Source organism: Saccopteryx bilineata, chromosome 4, assembly GCF_036850765.1.
Source record: "Saccopteryx bilineata isolate mSacBil1 chromosome 4, mSacBil1_pri_phased_curated, whole genome shotgun sequence".
Taxonomy (NCBI): Eukaryota; Metazoa; Chordata; class Mammalia; order Chiroptera; family Emballonuridae; genus Saccopteryx; species Saccopteryx bilineata.
The window spans coordinates 83,336,778-83,358,247 of record NC_089493.1 but is presented as its reverse complement, the minus strand read 5'-3'; the positions used below and the strand labels follow the sequence as shown (position 1 = coordinate 83,358,247).

Below are 21,470 nucleotides of genomic sequence, written 5' to 3'. Positions count from 1 at the left end.
ATAACCGGGAGGGAGGAGCAGTCTCCTTACTCCAATGCTCCTGTGAAGTTTCCGGTGCTGCTCACCAGGTATTTCCAGCTCTTTGCTTCTGAACTCACCCTCTGAAATCAGGTGTGACTGTGTAGCATAGGTTAGCCTGTCGCATGTAAGTAAACGTGATGTGACCTTTGAGGAAAAGGTAAGAGCACTGAATAATTTGCCACGTTGCCTTCCCACAGCTGCAGACAGTGTGGAAGCATGAAGACGGAGCCCCCCCCCCCACATCTGGGTCCCTAAGTGGCTGAGGTCTGTAGAGGCCCCTGCTGACCCCCCGTTAGATATGTAGTGTGAGTGAAAGATAAACTTTTGCTTTGTTATGCCACTGAGATTGTGGAGGAAGAGCAGGAGGGGTGTTGCTTCAGTAAACAAACTTCAGTCCTGCCTGGCTGGTAAGACACTGATGAGAAAAACAGCCTAAATGAAATAAATGCAAATTAACTGAGCCCTGTTTTACCGTGCTGTGATTACTCATGGGTAGACACCTATGAGTAGCACCACAACCACTCCTTAAGAGGGACACACAAAGCAAAAATCTTACTGGTTCGAAAATTCCCATGATTCATTCCAGAGAATTCACTCCCACTATAAATATAACATTTTGAATCCACTTGTTTGATCAAAGAATTATCCCAGTAGTCTCACCCCCCCCCCAAAAAAAAGTGTTATAATAAAACAGAAAATATCAAATGCCATTCAAGTCAGAGCAAGGAGACACTTCCCTCCAATCCCATGTTGGAGGGAAAATTGTTGGTGGGGTTACTGTTTGGAACTGTGTAGGAAAAACAAAAAGTAACTAGTCTTCCTTTGCGAGGGGACTATGCTGTTCAAAAGAGATGGAGGTGTTTTCTTTTGCAAACAGAATGCAGCCTCAACCACGGGGAAGTGCAGGCTTCGAGTCCTGGTTCTGTGCTATTTCTCGCTTCTGCCACCTGAGTCCGAGTGCGGGCCTCCAGCAGACGTCCTGCTGGCCTGCCCGGGCAGCCCTGCCAGTTGGGCTCCACCACAGCTCAGATTTTCAGTGTGATAAGTGCTCCTTTCAGTGTCCCTCCCCGTGACAGGGGAAGGCACGCCAGATGGAAACTCCCCAGGTGGAGCCTCCCAGCCAAGTCCTGTGGTTCTGTGGGCGGCTGCCAGTGCGGGGCGTGGGGGCTAGCCCAGATGAATACTTGGAGACTTATCTCCAAGAGAGCTGCAGGGTTCCTGGCTGGCTGGGCAAACAGCTGAGTAAAAGCAGATACCAACATTATGGGAGAAAAGACAGACTGACCCCTGTAACCTGGTTCGCAGGACTCCTTTCCAACAGAGCCAGGCTCAGTGAGTTTTTGCTGAGTGACGGAGACAGGCATGTCATTCTAGCCCCAGCACCTAATCTAATCAGCGGTGTGGCCTTGTCAAGCCACCCCTCTGGGCCTCCATTTCCTCATCCCCGGACCACAGGTGTTTATTTCTAGGAAATGCATCCAGCAACCAGGTAGTCTCTGTATAGAGCAAAGTTGAAGACTACTTATCAGTAGGGCCCGGGGCTGAGTAAAGTTGTCCTTTCTCAGGAAAGCATATTGGCGGTTGGCATCTGCTATGCTGACAACTTCTCTTCTATGGAATCAGTGTTCTTTAGTATCATCTCTAGAGTTTTAAGGAGCAAGTTTGGGTCAGCACAGTTTATTTCTAGAATCACAGGCGACTGCTAGGCCATGTCAGCACCAATTCAAGGGCTGAGGTATATTCTGGACTGGATCAGTAACATCTACTTTATTTTGGGATGTCCCAGAACCATTCAAAGCCTATCCTAGAACGAACTCAAACTCTTATAAGACATACCCATTTTTTTAAACTTAAAAAACAAAATTTATGGCAGCCTAATTACTGTCAGGGGTAAAAAGTGTGTGAGTGTGTGTTTGTGTGTGTACACACGTAAGCATGTGTGCCACTGTACTGTCACTTGAGTGAGGGGTGGGGTGGGCATGGAGGATGGAGGGAAAGGGCTTAGTGTACCGGTACTGTGCACACTCTGATGGGAAAGCCTACTAGCACTGATGGGCCTCTTGGGTTAGGAGGTGGACAGGCTGTTGAATTTCTTTGCTTATGTCTAGAAATACCTCTGGGGAGTTTTTCTCCTGCCCCCTGGGTACATACGGATATCCTCCGGAAGGACTTGAACTCTAGGTAGGTGAGGTGCTCTGATAGCTCTTCTGGTTCCAGATGGTCAAAGAGCAGGGAGACTTTCCGTTTCTTGCTGGTGTTCGATTTTATCCTTTGAGTAAGTTTCCTGGACCAGTCACGGCCATTGCTTTTGTGGTTAAACATGAAATAGAGAAGATGGGAAAAAAGAATAAATCAAAATTGCTTCTGAATTCAAGTCAACCCATTCATGCTTCCCATAAGAATATACAAAGAGCCATTAGCTAACTTTCCTTTGCCAAAACAATGCATTAATGGAGCTTTCTCAAATCAATTTTTTCCATGGCAGCAACTAGGAAACTTGCTGCTTTCTATGAACCTTCTGAACGCACCATGGGAAGTGGGTAAAGGGTATTTACTTTAAGGCTGGGGGAAGGACAGAGTCTCAGGCATTGGCCACAGTTTCATGGCCTTTCGTCCCGGCTCCTTCATCTAGGCCCCGGCATGTCTGCCCTCTCTGTGTCTACTGTGTGTTCCTTCATTCTCGCAAGGGTGACAGGGACTCTCTAGCTGGCGGGAAACCTCAAGGTAGGAGAGTAATTTTCATGCCAGAAGAGCACAGAGAACCATGGAGAGGAGATGCCGTGCTGCAGGAAACCGTGTGTAGAAACGTGGTCACTGAGCAGACTTGCGGCATTTCCTCACTGTCCCAGCTGGTGCAGCTGATGTCTCCAAGGAAGCCTAGCTGATCCTAGAATGACCCCCCCCCCCATCATTTTCTTGTAACTGACCCATGTGTTTCTGATTTAGCCTCAATTTCCTGAACGCAGGAAGCAAAGGGAAGCAGCTGCTCCGAGAGGCAGTGGGTTGCAGATATGTTTCCCAAACTGCTCTTCGTGAGACCCTTGTCTCTTGACAGAAGGGCTCTGTGGTCCAATGGATTTGGGAAATGCTGCAAAGTCTTTAGCCCCCTTGGCCAATGAACACATTACAGACTCTGAGATGCACTGCTAATTTTGCAAGTTTCACTCACTATGTCTCAAATCTGTTTGGTCAGGAAATATCCCACTACTTCCTAAAGAGACTGTGGAAAATACTGGCAGAGGACTGTCACCTAGGGTGTACACTGAGACAAGGAGATTTGGGTTTGAGAACTGCCCTGGAGCACAGGTTCTGCATCTTTAAGATGAAGAAACTGTTACTCAAAAATTTCTTTTATCTTTCAAGTTGTATTATTCTAAGCAGAGTGGTGCAGAACATCTATACTGTTAAACTGATTTATTTAGGACTATGGCATATGATTTTAAATCATTTCGCCATGGCTCTGACACAGCACGCCCCATATGGTCATCCACATAGCTAGCTGTGTGCCCGCGAGTCACACAACCTTGCTGAACCTTGCTGAAGTCTCCCAGGAGGCCGGATGAAACAATCTCTAGAATTTGTGTCTGTTCTAGAATGCCATACCTTAGGGAGCTGCACTATTCCAAAACAAAGTGAACTATATGCTGTGAACATCTCAGCATATAGTGTGCGTACCTTCCACTCCCAAACTAGGGAGGGCTCTCATTTCCCAGAGCCAGCCAGCCTTCTAAATAAGAAATCCAAGAATAATGTGAGATATTCCTGAGATCTCTTCCAGCTCCTAATGTCTAAGTGTCTTTCATAGACTTCACATGTGTTATAAGCCCTCTGTTCAACACTTTTCAGCAGTCCCCCATTTTCTAACTTGGTGGGGCCCCCAGGCACGAGCTGCCCGAGTTTAGTCACTGCTCTTTCAGTTTCTCATGATCTGGATATATTTTAGTCAATATCTTGCTACCTGATTTCTTTCTGACTGGGTCTTACATTTTTCCTGCTTGTGAATATTATTCACCCACAGCTTTATCACCGGGAGCCTTCTCTGCTTGTTAACTGTCAAGCTTTTCACTTTGATGAGGTGATGTGACCCTGCCTACCTGAGGGGCTTCTCCCGGGGAGGGGGGCACAGCAGCAGCCCGGGGCCAGGAGTCGGGGCTGAGCTGAGCGGCCTGGGCTGCATCCCAGGGCTGAGATGGTTTGCAGACTCCAAACCTTGACACTCACATCTGAGCTGTGTCGATCAGGCGGCAGTGTAGCTCCTCGCCCTTAGCTTTCACCAGTTCCTGAAACTCTTCCATGGTGTTTGTCAAGCTGGCGTCCATTTTAAACATGGTCCAGAATTCTGTTATCCAATACCTGCAAGGTAGGGGTTAAAGAGCAATCCAAAACTGAAGGCAAGGACTCCCACTTTGGTGGGTTCTCCCCACAGGAGGACTGAGGACAAGACAGGGGCTGCCTTGCCCCTCTCTATTCCTGGGAATACAGAGTATCTATATACAGAATACAAGGGGCTGGGCTGGGCTGGGGAGTGGCGAAGGGAGGAAACTGCAGTCCTCTGCTCTCTACAACAAACCCAGGCTCCTGAGATGGGCGGTGGGCCTGCAATCCTACTTCATTATATCTTAGATTATTATATGGCCATTAGAAATAAATTTTTATAAAATATTTTTCTGTAGCAAGTAAAGCAAGAGTTTATTGGTTGTGCAGGAAAACACTCCAGAGGCCTGAGCAGGCAGCTCACTGGCGAGAATGAGTGCCTACAACATGTTTTTAATGGCTGGAGACATTTTCAATGATATTTAAGTTAAGTAAAAATGATAGGATATAAAATTTTATATGTGTTTTGATCATCTCTACTTGGAAAGAAAACAAAGAAAATATACCAAATGGTTGTTGGAGATGAATGATTATTACTATAGTTGTAGTTTTTTTCTGTATTTTCAAGATGCATAAATATGAGCTACATTTTATAATTAGGACTAAAAATAAATAAGACCACCTCTCCCCGTATCATTTGGTACCCAAATTCTGTGAGACTGAGCAAAACATCAGTGTGAAATACTAAGTTAGGCACACCAGAGAAAAACGGCTGTGCTCTATTCCCACTATGACACCTGCTCTTTCCCGTCTCCCAGAGCTGACAGGAAGGGAGGAGAGGGAGAATGAGGAAAGAACTAGAGCCACATTGCTTCAGCGTTTCTCCACCCCACTCCACGAAGTCCCCACCGCACGCAGAAATGTTACCTTACAAAATAGCAGATCTTCAGGCAGAGCCCCGGAGAGTTCTTTGCCAAGGCATCCTTATATGTGGGCTGCGGTTAAGGGAAATGGGAGCCTCTATTCCAGAAGCCAAACAGCTTCTCCTCTGTGGGAGTATCTGCTAAAACCAGCCCCCTCCATGTTTTCTTGTCTGTCCAGCCAGAGATAAAAACCACCCTGACGTGTATGTGTGGCTGTCTGTTCATTGTCACCTGGAAGGGTGCCTTAGTGACCTTCTAGCTAGCTCACACTGAAATGGCTACGGAAGGCCACAGCAGATCCTCTGCAGAAGTAGAGCAAGGAAGCCAACAGCATGAAAAGTCCCAGCACAGGTGACCTCTACGAAGTGACAAAGGGGCAAATGACCTCCCCATGCGCAGGAGACCAGGAGTCCAACCGAGACAAGTTACAGCAAGTGGCCCCTTCTAGTCTCTTACAATGTTTCAGTAACTGATAAACAATTTGTGCACTGATTAGAGAAGAGGGGGAAGGGATACTCAGCTATAGTGTCATGACAGTAATCTGAAAATGGTAATAGATGCCTATCGGTTATCAGTAGGCTGACCTTATAGGTTGTGATAGGAAGTCAGACAAAAGCCATGTGAATAATCCAAAATACAATCAGAGACCACATTAAAAACCCATATAATTTGGATTATTCCATGAGAGTGGTGCTGTCCTAAGAATATAAAGATTCTGTCAAGGTCACATGTCTCTAGAGACATATGGAAAGTATGTTCACTTAAGAGTAAAGAAATGCAGAATCCCATCCAGTGACGAACCTGGGTGGGTCCTACCATCTTCTGTAGAGTGACACAGGCTGTGTGGGCTGCGTGCCCTCTTTCTCTTCTAAAAATTGTGCCACAACAACGGCAGCCCAGGTCTCAGAGAAGTAAGTGCAGCAGGGCCCCTGAGACGAATCCAGGGAGATGCGAGCAGAGCTCTCAATCAGCTAGGGCAAAGGCGGGCTCCCTTCAGGAGGTGTGCACATTGCAACCCCCAGGACAGTCAGAGTTAAGTGTACCAAAGTAAAATGCAGTACAAATCATAGACTGATGTTTCCATGAGGAAGGCATCTGTGCATTTTGAATTTATATGCCTGTAAAGTTTAAGAGTATATTAGAATGACATCCTTGAAACTTCAATTTGAAATATATCAATATAATTAAGTGCTTTAGACTTGTGGTTTTAAATGGAAATCTTATTAAGTTTATGCATTGCTTTGGAACATCTAAGATAATGTTAGCTTTACTGTTTATAACTTTAATCCACTAGTTTTAATCCCAAAATAGTTATAAAAACTATTTTGAATTCAGGAAGGCCACTGAAGTCTTTAAAAAGAATCTAAAATGTAAAATTCATAATTATTGTTTAAAACCATTGGAAGTATTTAATTAGCATTATCCAAGTTTACCAAACATTTTCCAAGGCCCCTTAAAAATGTTTGGTGGAACATGTGAGACTTAAAAGAAAGAATAAAATTTGCAGGCTAACCTTTGACCCCTAAAGAAAAACTATGATTATGAAATTGGTGCTTTCAATACAATAACCTTACTTTTAAAACCCTATATTTTAATGGACTTACTACTTATAAAATCTGTCCCTGAGGGCACCAAAACAACAACAAACCACACACACATCAAAAAAGGTAAATAACGAGCCCAGGCAACTGCCAAACTTCATGAAGGTGCAGGTTCTGATACCTGCCTCCTTGGGGCCTAACAGGTAGGAGTGAGGTGAGATGACATTACATGTCTTTATGCCACATCCCTAAGAAAATGCATCCCCTCAATGCAAAGAGATTCAAGCAGAAGGCACATTTTAGATAAATATGTCTAGGATTCTGTTTTATCATTATTATTATTTGATCAACTTGTCGAAATTTTTATTCTTCCTTTTTAATAAGAAAGATACAAAAACTAATCTCTTTAAAAAAAACTAAATAGGTGCCTGACCAGGCGGTGGGATAGTGGATAGAACGTTGCTCGGGGTTTCGAACCTGGGTCCTCCCAGGGAGGACCCAGGTTCGAAACCCCGAGATCACCGGCTTGTACATGGGCTAATAGACATGACCCCATGGGTGCTGGCTTAAGCCCAGGGTTGCTGGCTTGAGCAAGGGGTCACTGGTTCAGTTGGAGTCCCCTGGTCAAAGCATGTATGAGAAAGCAATCAGTGAATAACTAAAGCGCTGCAACTATGAGTTGATGCTTCTTCTTCTTCTTTTTTTTTTTTTTTCTGGTATTTTTCTGAAGTAAGAAGCAGGGAGGCAGAGAGACAGACTCCCGCATGTGCCCAACCGGGATCCACCCGGGGGCAATTCTCTGCCCATCTGGGGTGTTGCTCAGTTACAAACAGAGCCATTCTAGCACCTGAGGCAGAGGCCATGGAGCTGTCCTCAGCACCCAGGCCAACTTTGCCTCAATGGAGCCTCGGCTGCGGGAGGGGAAGAGAGAGACAGAGAGAAAGGAGAGAGGGAGGGTTGGAGAAGCAGATGGGCGCTTCTCCTATGTGCCCTGGCTGGGAATCGAACCCGGGCCTTCCACACGTTGGGTTGATGCTCTACCACTGAGCCAACCTGCCAGGGCCTGAGTTGATGCTTCTTATCTCTCTCCCTTCCTGTCTTTCTCTCGCTAAAAAGAAAAACAAACAACAAAAACAACTAAATGGTCATATAAATCAACATGTGCGCTTTATGTGGAGTTTATCTTCCTCCTGGTGGTTTCTTATCCTTCTTTCCAAATGTCCCTCCTGGCAGTGCACAGTGCTGTGCATGGGGCAGTATCTCTGTAAATCCAGCTGGTCTGCATTCAAGTGCTGAGCCTGTGTGGGCATGCAGAATGCTAGTCAGGATGGTAGAGCTCCCCAAGGACGTTAGAGCCCCTCTGCATAGCAAAGGCAGCCCAAAGGGAGGCAGGGCACCCACTTTCTCACTCGCGATGAAGCCAACATTCAGAACACAGGCCAGCAAGAGGCTCTGTGTCCGCAGACCTGGGTAAACACCCTGTGGCTGGCAGTTCAGGCTCCACACCTGTTTCTTCTCTTCATAGCCAGCACTGTGTCTGGGAAGTAGCAGGCAGTTCTGACTGTACTTCTCAGGCATCTGAATTATGCAAAGCATGTTTTAAAATCTTTCTTTCTGTTTTAACAATGAAAAAGCAGAAAACCATCTGCGCTTATTTAACAATTCCATTACTTCCTAGTCAGAGAACAGGGAAACGAAGCGTGAAGGATAATCGTTCTCCCTTCAGTGTTTAACCTGGGTTTCAATAATGGGAAGTCTTACTTCCTATTCCTTTCCTAGAATCCCTGTCCCCACCTCAGACTTGAGCAAAGCCCGGACTTCTCACCAAAAGATCGACAGATGCAGAAAAAGTATCTGAATGTTTAGCACCCACAGTAATGCAGCTTTCAGTGTATCCTCTCCTGAGTTGGCCACTCAGCTAAGTTCCAGAGAAACAAAGATAAACAAGCCTTGGTCCCTGCCTGTGAGGGATACACAGTCTAGTGGGGGAGATGACACATATACTATATAGCTAAGTTACAATATGATGTATGTATATAAGTTAAAACTATGTTTTAATATTTTTTTTCTTTTTCTGAAGCTGGAAACGGGGAGAGACAGTCAGACAGACTCCCGCATGCGCCCGACCGGTATCCATCCGGCATGCCCACCAGGGGTGACGCTCTGCCCACGAGGGGACGTTGCTCTGCCCCTCCGGGGCGTCGCTCTGCCGCGACCAGAGCCACTCTAGCGCCTGGGGCAGGGGCCACGGGGCCATCCCCAGCGCCCGGGCCATCTTTGCTCCAATGGAGCCTTGGCTGCAGGAGGGGAAGAGAGAGACAGAGAGGAAGGAGGGGGGGGGTGGAGAAGCAAATGGGCGCTTCTCCTATGTGCCCTGGCCGGGAATCGAACCCGGGTCCCCCGCACGCCAGGCCGACGCTCTACCGCTGAGCCAACCGGCCAGGGCCCCTTAATATTTTTCTTAAGTAACTTTTAATTTCAGTACCTTTGCAAAATTCTAAATTACAACACAATTCAAACTGCATCAACCGGACAAAAAAGTTTTGCGGTTTCCTTAAAATAGTCCTCTACAAAGACTGGAGTAATTACATTTCAAAACTTACAGACTGAAGTTTAGGCAGATTGATTTACTGTATTCTCCCATGTATAAAATGTACACTTTTCCGAAAAATTTGGGGTCTAAAAACTGTGTGCGTCTTGTATAGTGGTTGTAGATTTTTTTTCCTTACATTTCCCGCTTTTTCGCGCTTGTTTTTGCGCTCATTGTAGAAGATAGTGACTCATCATCAGACACAGAGGAGGACAAGCTCATGGATGGGAGTTCTGACAGTGACGAGGAGTTGTATGAACTTTATGATGAATAAAATTTGAATTCAATAACTTTACGTAATAAATTTTTTTTCAAATTTTGGGCTCCAAAATTAAGGTGCGTCTTATACATGGGAAAATACGGTAGCTAACAGAAGAAACACACTTCATACTTTCTGCAATCATAGACCAAGAGCTTTCAAAGACAGATTACCTCCAGCCCAGAGATAAGAGAGTTAGGAATTAATAAATTTTCAAGTCAGTAACACTATTTGAAAACACCAGATGTATTTTTAAAGGTGAGGGCATGGGTGAAAAAGTCAGGAAAGACTTCACAGAGGGTCTGAAAGAGTCTGCTAGGCAAAGCAGGAGGAAGAGGCATTCCAGGCCCAGGAACTGTAAGAGGAGTCATCACCGTCTGAGGCGCGGTGAGGTTAGTGTGGACGGGACAGGGTTTCTGAGATCGGCAGGATGCAGCAGGAGAGGCACGCTGGGGCCAGACCAGGGGGCCGTTTCCAGGCAACGAGGAGCCTGACGTTACCCCTCCGGTGCACAGAGGCTCTGACGCAATGGTTCCCTGGTATTTTGGGGCAGTAACTTCAGAGGTGGATGATGAGTGGGAGGAGAGAGCTCACGGGGCCCAAACCATGGCAGTGGCATGGGAATGGAGAGAAGGGACCAGGTAAGAGTCATTTCTGAAGCCCAAACCCTGGGATTGGGGGATGGACTCCGTGGGAGGCGGAAGGCAGGAAGCAGTACAGAGTGCTGAGGCTTCTGGTTTAGGCGACTGAATGGCAGTGACACCTTGACTGAAACTGAAAACGAAATCACCGGTGTCAAAGCCGAATTCAGGGGGCAGTGTTTGGGAGGGGCGGAGTGAGGTAATGAGTTCAGTTTTGAACATACTAAGATTGAAGTGTCTGCAGGACAAACTAGTCCAAACATTTAAAAAAAACTGGAAAGCCGTTAATGCAGAGAATGGTGGTGAAAATCCCGGTGAGACATCACCCAGGGAAGGAAGAAGATGGAGACAAAAATCAGTGCCATCTCGGTATTAAGAGGTGCCTGAAGCTGCTAGGTGGGAACTGGGGGCGGGGCAGCCCAGGAGGAAGGCAAGCCAGGAAGGTGCGTCCAGGGAGCCCTGCACGGAGAGTTTGGAGACACAGGGACTTGTCAACAAGGTCCAGAGCTTCTGGGAGGTCAACGTAAGCAAGGATGGAAAAAAGCCATTGGGCTGGGCATGAGGAGGTTACTGGCGACATCAGAGGAAAGTCTGAGTCTGGGGGTGGGGGCTGCAGTTGAATTAAGAGTAAGTGGGAGTTGAGAGATTGGAGATAGTGAGTACAGACTATTTTAAGAAGTTTGCACATCAAATTTCTAACCCTAACAATGGAATGAAGGGGAGGCAGGGCTGAGTTTATTTTTGGGTTGGGAGATTTAAAAGTGTTTCAGGCTGAGGGACAGGTGCCACTGAAGAGGCAGAGTTTAGGGGTACAGGAGAGGGGGGACAGCGGACAGGGCAGGGGGCTGTGAGCAGGGGCAGAAGGACGGGCAGGGGAGAAGGCTCGTTCTCCGTGAGGGCGCGCAGCCCAGCTACAGTCAGTCCTTAGTCCAGCAGACAGTTTCCCCAGTGAGAAGTGTTTAATCCCTGACATTGTTTAGAATTGCTGGTACATGGAGTTAATAAAAAGCAGTCCGTTTTATTATGGTTTTAACATTCTCTGCAGACAAGACACCCACTTATTACCTGTACTTCTGATGACTTGGACCCCGCCCAACGCTATGCCCTTGGGTGCCACTGGGCACACCTGTAAGATGAGAGGGAAAGATCCGTGTGTAGGTTTAGAGAAGAGGTTCAGTCCTGTGGCCTTTATTTGTGTGTGTGCCCTGAGATAAAAGGCAGGTCAGGAGAGCAGTAAAGATAGAAGAGCCGCAAGTCAGGACTCGGTGCCAGGGATCTGGGCTTTGGGCGCTAAATAGCCTCACCCCACCTACGGTTTCTCCTGGGGGGCCACAGCTTACAGTGTCAGCAGTGAGGGCGAAGGCGCCTGGCACCTGCTCCTCCCCTTTCAGTTCCCACCCGTTAGAAGGTTAAACTCCAGCAGGGTCTGCTGCCTGAAGCAGAGGCACTAGCTGTGGGACCAGGAGGCTCTCGCCAGAACCTGGGGAAGGTTCCGGAATCGGACAGGAGAGCCAGAAGGCACGAAATCACTGGGGTCATGCTTGCACTCTTGTCAATTTGCTCAGGATGAATATGAATTGGGATGAATCTACAGGAAAAAGTGTTTTTACCACCCAGAGATAATGGAGAAGAATGTTTGCATGTTGATATCTCTGACTACTTCCCAGAGCAATCAGCATCAATAACCCTGCGTCACCTGACGGAAGAGACACACGTCCGTACGTGTGTACACACGCACACATCATACCCATGAGAGGACGTATGACGTATGAACCCATTTTACCACTCAGGATTATTCCAAACCAACCAAAATAAGAGTATGCTTCAACTTCCAGACAGGCTCCCATTCTGGGACTGCCGGTCTGTGCGGAAGGATATAGGGCGATGACTCTTCGGAGTAGCTCGGCAGAGGACACGATAATTCGGTGCATGGTCAGCATGACTTGCAACAGCTGGTTACTTCGACACAGGTTTCCATCTGCATCTGAAACATAAAGAGCAGCACCTGAGCAGGCTCCCCGAGAGACACCAGTCCCCTGGTGGGCCCCTGACCCTCCATCACTGGGTGGGGACTGCCCACGGCGGGTCCTCCGGGCCCTGCTTTCCCTCCAGTGCCTCCAGCACCGTGCGTTCTCCTTCGCTTTCCTTCCCCTCCTGCTGTACTCTCCCCTTCCCCAAATGTCCATTTGGATGCCCACTGACCACCCACAGGAGGTGGCAGCATCCCAGGAAAGGGGTAAGACGTGCAGCAGTGCACCTGTGTCTCTGTGGACAGCAGAGGCAGAGCAGGTATCACGGGGCCCAAAGAGCATATAGCGGAGGGGGCATCCTTTCTAGCGTCAGAGTGAAAAAAGTTCTAGTCTTAATAGATTACAGTTAACATACTTTACTTTTGCGATTTTTGCAAAAACATGACCATCTGAATACATTTCTAGGGCTCTCCCATGGCCTTGGAGGGGCCCTGAAAACATAAGCTTCTCCTAGTTTTCTGGGCAGTATGCCTCTGGGTGAAAATGGAGAGGATTATGGGCAAACACTACCCTGGGAGATTATGAGTGGGCTACAGGTGTATCTATGATGATCTGTATCCAAGAGCACAGTTAGCTAGGTTTTCCAAATCCCAGCTGGTGCCAAATAATAGGAGGCGTTCTATGCACTGGCACTGGGTATAAAGATTGCCCTGAGAGGGGTTTTCAAATCTTTTCAACAGTCATGGCATGAAGTGTTAGGGGCTGTGCAGGTCAGGTCACTCTCGCCAGACCTATTCTCTGTCCTTCCCCATGAATCGCATCACCAGTGCCCGCAGGCGTCCGCGGCCTCCGGTCATCAGGAAGCAGCAGAGAGTGATGCTGGGAGAAGAGAGGGGTCAGGACTGCCTTTCTCATTCCTCCTCTGCGTGGCACCACTTCCCTGATAGAGCTGCGGGTCTGTTCTGTGCACCGTCACACTGGGTAGCCCCTCCTTTGTGACTCCAGCTTTCCCTGGCTTCTAACACTAACCTCCCTCGGCCCTCTGGCCCTAAGGGTGGCAGGGACTTCTGGCTGTTGACAGTCTCGGGGTGCAGCATCTCTTAAGTCTACTCGCACCTCTGTAAATAGTCCCTTCATTTAAGTGTCTTCATTTAAACAAATTATGTGGATTCTATTCCCTGCTGGGAACTTGAATAATTCATAATTCAGGGTAAAGCGTCGAATGAAAGAACAAGCATGAACTGCTATATCGATAGCTCTTTAAGATATATTATACAAAAGGGGTTGTCATTTTCATTCTTTGCAAGTGTACCAAATAGTAAGTAAAGGACATAGTGCACTTGGGCTCCGGATTCAGAAGTCCTGGCTCATTTTCAAAAGATGACCTAAAGTCATAGTTCACTGAGAAAATGGAATGACAAGGTAACTCCCCTTCCCTTTGCCTAATCCACCAATTTCCCCCCATGCTGTCACTGCCTGCCTCCTGTTTCCACAGAAGGCCTTTGGAGGCCAAGCCTTCCACTGTGCTCTGGGCTCCTCCTCTTCCGGGACTTTGATCCTGTCTGTGTCCACTTTCTTCCCTGCATTACCAACTTCTCCCTCCCTCCTTCTCTCTCAACCTCTCTCCCCTTCCCTCCTCCTCCCTCTGTCTCCTTCCATCTCTCCCTCCCTCCTTCCTACTTTACCTCCACTAGCATTTAAATATGCATTAGAATCTCCTACTTACAACAAAATGAAACAAAACCTTAAAGTTCTCATCCTCTCCAGCTACCTTTACGCTCCTCTGTTCTCCTTTTCAGCAAAACCTCATTCTCAAGCTCTCCAGCCCCATTCCTTCCCGACCGCTTCACTTGGACGTCTAACTCTCCCACCCCGCGACATACTGTATCTTCAAGGTCACCCACCAGACCCACACTGCCAAATCCAACAGTCTGCGCCTCTGTCCTCATCTCACTTTATGACTCAAGCTGCAGTCGGCCCGCCCGGCGCCGCCACGGCTCCCTTTGCTGGAACGCTCGCTTCTCTTGGCTTCCCCAGCATCACGCGTTCTCAGCCCCTCCTCAGCCTCTTCTGCTGTCTCTTGTTCCTCTGCTGAGCTTTTAAATGTCACTGTGCTCTGTGGCTTATTCCTCCCACTTCTTTTTTTCTAACAAATTTCAAAATAGAAAACTTCTTAAGTTTTAAATTTAAAAAAAAAATTACTTTCTTTTTTCCTAAGTAAACTCATCTAGTTCTTTGGCTAAAGCACCATCTATCTGCTGATGACCACCCAACTGATATACCTTCAGCCCTGAGAACCAGATCAGTCTGTCCAACGTATTTGGCAAAACCACTCAGATGTCTAGTTTCAAATTTAACTCTTCCAAACAAAACTCCTGACCTCCCCCTCCCACAATTCATTCCTCCCCCATTCTTTTTCATCTCAGCAAACAGCACCACCCACCACCCTCTCCGTTACCCAAACAAAACCCAGGAGTCCTCCTTCATTGCTCACTTTCCCTCACACCCAGCCTATCAGCAAATCTTAATTCTACTTTCAAAATACATCTCAGACCTGTCCGTTTCTCTCTTTCCTTGCTATCACATTAGTTGTAGCTATGATCACAGTGCAATACCTAATCCTTCCTGCTTCTACTCCTGTCCACCTGCCATCTATTCTCCACAGAGAAGTCAGGAGTGAGCTCCTGAACCCGTAAGTCAGGTCACGTGCTTACCTCCTTTCATGAATTCCATTATACTGGTAATAAAACTCGAACTCCTTATGATGACCAGTGGAGCTCCACATCTTCTGGCCCTCTTCGATATTTCCCACCTTATTTCGTATTTTATACTGTTATTCCTCTCTACACCTCTATTTATGCAATCAAGACTACTATAATTACAGGAAGGTAACTTTTCAATTCAGCATCTCACAAGATAGTTTTTATAATGCAGCTTCCCTCAGAGGCAGTACTGTTCCTGTTCCCATATGCCATGGTAAAAAGCAGGAGAAACTGAAATGTATTTGTAGGGCCTGCATTAGAGTGTTCAAAGGAGCTACGGACACAGTTGCAGGCTTTTCCAGTAGGGACAGAATCTAAGACTTGTGACTCAACTCTTCTTGGTGTCTGGCTAGCATCTTCTAATGCCATTTATAATTCTCACAACAACTCTGCAATGTCGGTCCTGTCCACGACTGGCAGCTGAGGAAGTGAAAACATGGCGAGGCCGGTTCCCTGTTCTCGGTCAGAGACAGTGGGTGAAGCTGGGATCCGGCTCCAGGTCTGCCGAGCCCCGCGGCTCTCTACCCCAGTCTTGGCGTCATGCAGCCGCCATTTCCCAGGACACGGCATTCAAGTGCTAAATGGGAGGCCAAAGTGGATGAGCTACAAGATCTCTTCCAGTCCTTAGGGCTATAAATCTGAGAGATGCCACTGGATATTGGGTTGGAACCAATGCACATTGGGGCTCTAGTGATTTCTCAAACTTTCTTGTGAGCCTTGGTTAATTGATACTGATCATTAAAGTTATCTTTAAGGTAAGAAGGGTGCTGTGTCTAAGATTCACAACCATATTCACACTCCATTTTACCTTGCACCCCTCTTTCACAGAGTTCCGTGATGCCCCTCAATGTGGCTTGTTAATCCTCACCTGCTCTCTGTGCGGTGCGGGCTGGCAGCCAGCCAGGCCAGGAGGGTCACTCAGCAAAGGGACGAGAGACGGGTGACAGAGAAGCACCTCTGCACCTGTGCTGGACCTCCCTTCCCGCTCTCTCTTCAACGGGAGAACGTCTCGGCACATTCACTTGCCCTCCTCCCCACCACCACCTCTCCCTGACCGGACCTTCAAGCTGACACGGCCTCATCCAGGATGCATTCCCTTCCGGACCTCATCTCACAGAGCAAGTGCTTCTTCCTTTGTGGGAGGAAGAGCCCCCTTTCAAAAGTCAAAGGGCATCTACCTTCCAGACTGCTAGGTTTTATTTTGATATTTTGATGTAATTGCTGTAAACTGATTGAAATATTTAAATGAATTATTTTATTTTGTTTGCCTCTTGAAGCTTTTTAAAAATGCAGGGTGTCATACTAAAAATTCTAATAAGTAAAATGTGCAGATTTTCTCATTACCGTCTGCTTCTCCTTATACTTCAGGGAAGACTTCCTTAAAAGGCTGAAACCTCAGTGGGTACAAAATCTCACTCTCGTATCCTCCATCACTTGACTTGAGGACTCGTGTGCTGCTAGAGAACTATACTACTTAAAGGCCCACCCAACCTGTGGGCCATTTGCTCCACAGAGCAAACAGGAGAGTCCCATGGCTTCTAGCATCTTCTGTCCATAAACCAACAACCCATCTTCCATGATTAGACTCAGTGGCGGCAATAGCTACACTTCATGGAATCACGGAATCTTGGGGTGGGAAAGATGTTAGACATCTTTTACTTCGACATTCCATTTGAGGCGTTATTTCCTTCTAAAAGTGTCACAGGTGAGTGGCTATCTTGCCTCTAACTTGTATCCTTCCGATGAGAGGATATAGCTCCCTAACTATTCTGTATAGCAACTTTCCATTCTATTGTACAATTAAAAACAGTTTTGGACACAATTAACCAATATTAACCATCTACTCTGTGCAAGGCGCTGTCTCTAGGTCCCGAACTTGTCACGAAGGAGCTCACAGTCTAGCTGGGGAATAAGATGTACACTCAAGACACCAGATACCACCGTAACTGTGAAGAGCGAAGCCATGGAGGCCACGCTAAACAGTGGTCAAGTTCAGAGGAGGGGCATTCCTATCCAGTGTGGTAGTCAGAAGCGTTTCTTGATACCATGGTGAGGTGACCCAGAACTTCAAGATTCGAGAAACCTGATGGTTCAGCCCTCTTCCTCTACATCAGCCTGCACCCTGTTTTTTCCCCTGTCTGTGGTTTAGTCTGAAATAAGCTGTCGGCCTCAGAGAGCGATGAACTTCCCCCTGCGATTAGCATCCTGTGGCGGCGAACGTGCAGAGGGCTGCAGGCCAGGCCCCGCGTGGTGCGGCCAGAGGCGGGGCCGCTCTCTGACAGGGAAGGTTTGTCCGGGGACTGGTGGACACGGCTTGCCACAAAATGGACATGAGGCATGGCCCACCCTGAGGAGCTCTAGAACAGAGTCTTTTCTTCTTCTTTGTTGAGGTTTCCATGGAAATCTCTTGATGTGTGATAGGATCTTGAATGTACCAAAGGCAGAGTGTCAGATTGGTATACTGAGGGTAGGCAGGAGGTCAGCATAGGGGCCAAAACACAAAATAACAAGTGTATCAAAACCAGGGACCAGAAAACGGTCCTAGGAAAGCTAGCATGAGAAACCCACATGGGCAGTTGGATCTACAGCCTTGGGCAGGGCTGAAGCCACCAACGGAGGTCAATATTTCGACAAGTGAGAAGAGACTGGCTCCAGGAAGAACCTGACAGACAGACAGACAGACACAGAACCCTCAATGCACAGCAATGTAATAAATGTACCAAAGAAACAAAACCTACTTGACAGCAAGACTCTAACATTCATTAAATCCTGTTTAGAGAGCGCACAAAAATTGGCAAGCTGAAATAAGGTCATGAGTTTGTCGTCTGTTTTGTTTTCAGCGCTGACAGTTACAAACAAGGCGGGAAGTGCCTGTGAAGAAAGAACGTGGAGACACGTGCTCAGAACTCTCCCAGCTCGCACTACCCAAGCCGTTAGAGCATGGGTTGGAGACCCTCCGGATCTTGGTTTTGTCCCCCACCCCTCAAGACAGGAGAAGGGAACAATCAGGAAAAAGCAACTGTCTTGCTAAGGAGGGAGTCTCACTTCACAGAGCAAGTGTGAGAACCAGTCTGGTTCTGGTTCTGCTGGTGGTGTGCCGATTAGAGTGTAAAGAACAGCTCTCTCAGGGGGTGGGGTGGAGGGGGCCCTGACTGGAGTGTTCACAGATTTCTGTGGCATCAGTACTCCCACCACGTCCAATTCCAAGCCACCCACGTGAAGTCACCGACCGTGGAGCTGGGGAGACATGCCTGCAGCCAGCCCCCCCCCCCCACCCCAGATGCAAGGCTGTGGCTCTCGGCAGGGGCCCTGGTGCTTGCGCAGCTTCCTGTGTGCTCCTTCCTGCCCGGTGTCCTTGCTTTAGATGCCCCTGAACCCACTGTCCTCTTCACCTCACTCCTAACCGCGTGGCCTCTGGGTCTTGCCTGGTGACTAAGACTTCATTCGAATCCACAAGTCCTCTGGTGGAGAGAAGACTTGGAGGGCAGGAGGGCGGGCGGGGGAGGGTGCACCTTTCAGAATATCTGCATCACAACAGCGATTTCATGGAGCCCTGAGTGCTCTAACCCAAGGACAAATATTCTAATGTAAACGAGATTTGGGAGAAGGGAAGCTCCCAGTTCCACAGAAATCCAGCCCTGCTCTTGTTCTCCCTGGGATAACCTGGTCTGTCACACCCAAGCTGACGGCGTGTGGCCTGCCGTGAGAGTGAGGACATGCATGTCTAGCGAGAACTTTTCCTATTCATCAGTACAGTGTCCAGGAGCTCTGAGCGTCTTGGGTATAATTAGCTTTTAATTATTTATTTGCAATTTACTTGTATATTGTCTACCTCATGGGGACACCATGACGTGGACAACACACAACCCTCAATTTAACCATGACCTGCAACTTCAAACTTCTTCAACAGGCCTTTGAGCAGAGTCTTTAAAAAGTGGAGAAGGGGCTAGTCAGGTTTACCTCTTTTCTCTGCTTCCAACTGAACCCTGGGGTGTGTGTGTGTGGCTGGGGGGGCGGTGATGACCAAGGCCACGGACTCAGAGAAGAGAGAACCTGCCTAAGCAACCTCTGCATACAGGGGCGTTGGTCTAACCAGGCCTCCCTCGACTCCTGTCCCAGAGGCCAACTGGGGAGACACTTGGTGAAGGAAAAGAACCGGTGCCTCCTCCCTTTGTTCTGGTGATTCTGAGTCACTGACAGCTGGGTCCGAAGAGTGGGGCGGGGGAGGAGGGACAGGCGTTTCAGTAGCTCAGCGTCTAGATTCACACATGCATGTACAGACACGCACACAAAACGTGCATCTGCACACGGACTGTCCCTGAAGCCAGCTAGCCCTGGAGAACCCCTCTTCTCCCGAGATGAGAACACAGATAGCAATCTATCATGTATTTGTAGCACTGAGGTTCAACAAACAGAATCACCTGTGTGGAACATGAGTTGCACACCTCTGGATGGCAGCAGGGACTGTGGGCTCCGTTTTAACGATGAGGAAACTGAGGTCCTGTGCCTTAGCCATGGTCTCAGGGCTGGTGAGTGAAGAAGCCCTACACCCACACAGACCAACCTCTTCACCCTTCTCACTGCAGATATAGGATATACCCTCTAAAAATCTCTCTGGAGATCCAAGCCCTTAAAGCCACCCCTTTTCATGACATCAACACAAGGCAGCTATTACTGGCACCATTTAGCTGGGACAACTTGAAACCAGACAGCCTGTGAGCCAGGGGTCGTGTGGGTGAAAACACCAAGTCCCCTGAGAACTCGCAACCCGCTGTGGTGCCCCCCCCAGCAGACATCCACTCTCTCGGCCTCACCAGATGGCAACAGGAACCGTCCTCCCAGGCATGGTGTTTCTTCAGAAGCGTGAGGCTCTGTGTAAAAGTTGACCTAGATTTTTTGGATGAGTGACTGCAATCTATAAATGTCTAACCAAGCGCACGAATTGCCTAAAGTGAAAAAGAGCTTTTAGCTGTTTTGCTTCTGCCGAGCAAGCCGGCCGGCCTTCCATGGGGCCTACCACCTCAACCAGACCTGTCGTGTCGGAAGAATCAAGAGTCTGCGGAGTCGTGGGGGCCGCTGTCCTCTTTAGTTCTGCAAACTGGATATGGTTTTTGGGCTGCTGGCACTGATGGACAAGAGGAGGCAGGAGGACAGACAGGTCCCGGGCAGACTCAGCAATCTGACTCTGGGACCATGCTGTGACCTCAGACTCTCAGAGCCACAATTTGAAGATAGCACCCGTTGAACCTCTGGGGCCCACAGACTCCCTGGGGACAATCGCCTTCTCTGCCTGGGATGTAGTTACGCTGGGACTGGATTCTTTGGGGATACAGCCTACTTGGCCCTGCCACAGCACCACAGGAATGTGCCTGGCAGGGCCACCCGGGCAGCAGGGCCCAGAGGACACAGCTGCCCACAGGTGGTTGGGAGAGGGGCCGGTAAAGGGGCAGTGGACCCGTGAAGAAAAAGAAAATGCAAACAAACAGGGAAAAGAATCTGGGGCGGCGCTCTCTCCTGCTCACTGGAGCACATTCCGATCGCTTCATTCTTGTCTGCTCTATTCGGGGCCCTGTGTACGTACTTGTTGACAAGCTAAACCGGCAGAAGCACCTCAGGGAACTTCCCAAAGGCTCACCCAGTGAAATAACCAAGGCGTCGCTGAGACTGGTTAGCCTCAGACTTAGCCTCCTTCAGAAAGTTGTTCTCAACTTCATCCTGACAGACCTATGTGCCTAGATAACTTCATTCCACGCAGAACAGGACTGAAGCAGTGGTGTATATTGACATGAAATAGCAATACACCGAGTACAGCCTCACTACAGAGTGGGCTTTCACCATAAAAACGGTCTGTGGCCCTGGCTGGTTGGCTCAGTGGTAGAGCGTCGGCCTGGCGTGTAGAAGTCCGGGGTTCGATTCCCGGCCAGGGCATACAGGAGAGGCGCCCATCTGCTTCTCCACCCCTCCCCCTCTCCTTCCTCTCTGTCTCTCTCTTCCCCTCCTGCAGCCAAGGCTCCATTGGAGCAAAGATGGCCCGGGTGCTGGGGATGGCTCAGGTGGTAGAATGGCTCTGGTTGCAACACAGCAACGCCCCGGAGGGGCAGAGCATCGCCCCCTGGTGGGCAGAGCATCGCTCCCTGGTGGGTGTGCCGGGTGGATCCCGGTCGGGCGCATGCGGGAGTCTGTCTGACTGTCTCTCCCCGTTTCCAGCTTCAGAAAAAAAATAAATAAAACAACAACAACAACAACAACAAAAAACACCGGTCTGTGTCTTACAAGTTTCTGCAGGGCACAGTCCTGCACCAAAAACATCAGCCCGTCACCAAGCATAGCCAAAGTAACTGAGCAAAGGCCTTTGTGATCAGAAGTTATTCTGAAAGTCTCCTTTCCCTTCCTTTTATTGCAGTTAGGATTAGATCATGTTTGATTAAATATATAAAATGCTTCATAAA

At 48.3% G+C, this 21,470-nt stretch overlaps 1 protein-coding gene across 3 annotated transcripts in view; it reads right to left on the bottom strand.

The window, feature by feature from the left end:
• Window positions 1-21,470, bottom strand: part of RASGRP1 (RAS guanyl releasing protein 1) — a 93,484-nt gene that overhangs the window by 28,684 nt on the left and 43,330 nt on the right. For all 3 annotated transcript variants that reach the window (XR_010731333.1, XM_066277152.1, XM_066277153.1), the window contains exons 3-6: window positions 12,168-12,273; window positions 5,263-5,325; window positions 4,243-4,374; window positions 2,173-2,326 (exon numbers count right to left, since the gene is read on the bottom strand). Coding sequence is in view for 2 of the 3 variants with exons in the window: in XM_066277152.1 (XP_066133249.1) it covers window positions 2,173-2,326; window positions 4,243-4,374; window positions 5,263-5,325; window positions 12,168-12,273 (455 nt within the window). In the remaining variant the exon portion in view is untranslated. The remainder of the gene's footprint in view (window positions 1-2,172; window positions 2,327-4,242; window positions 4,375-5,262; window positions 5,326-12,167; window positions 12,274-21,470) is intronic.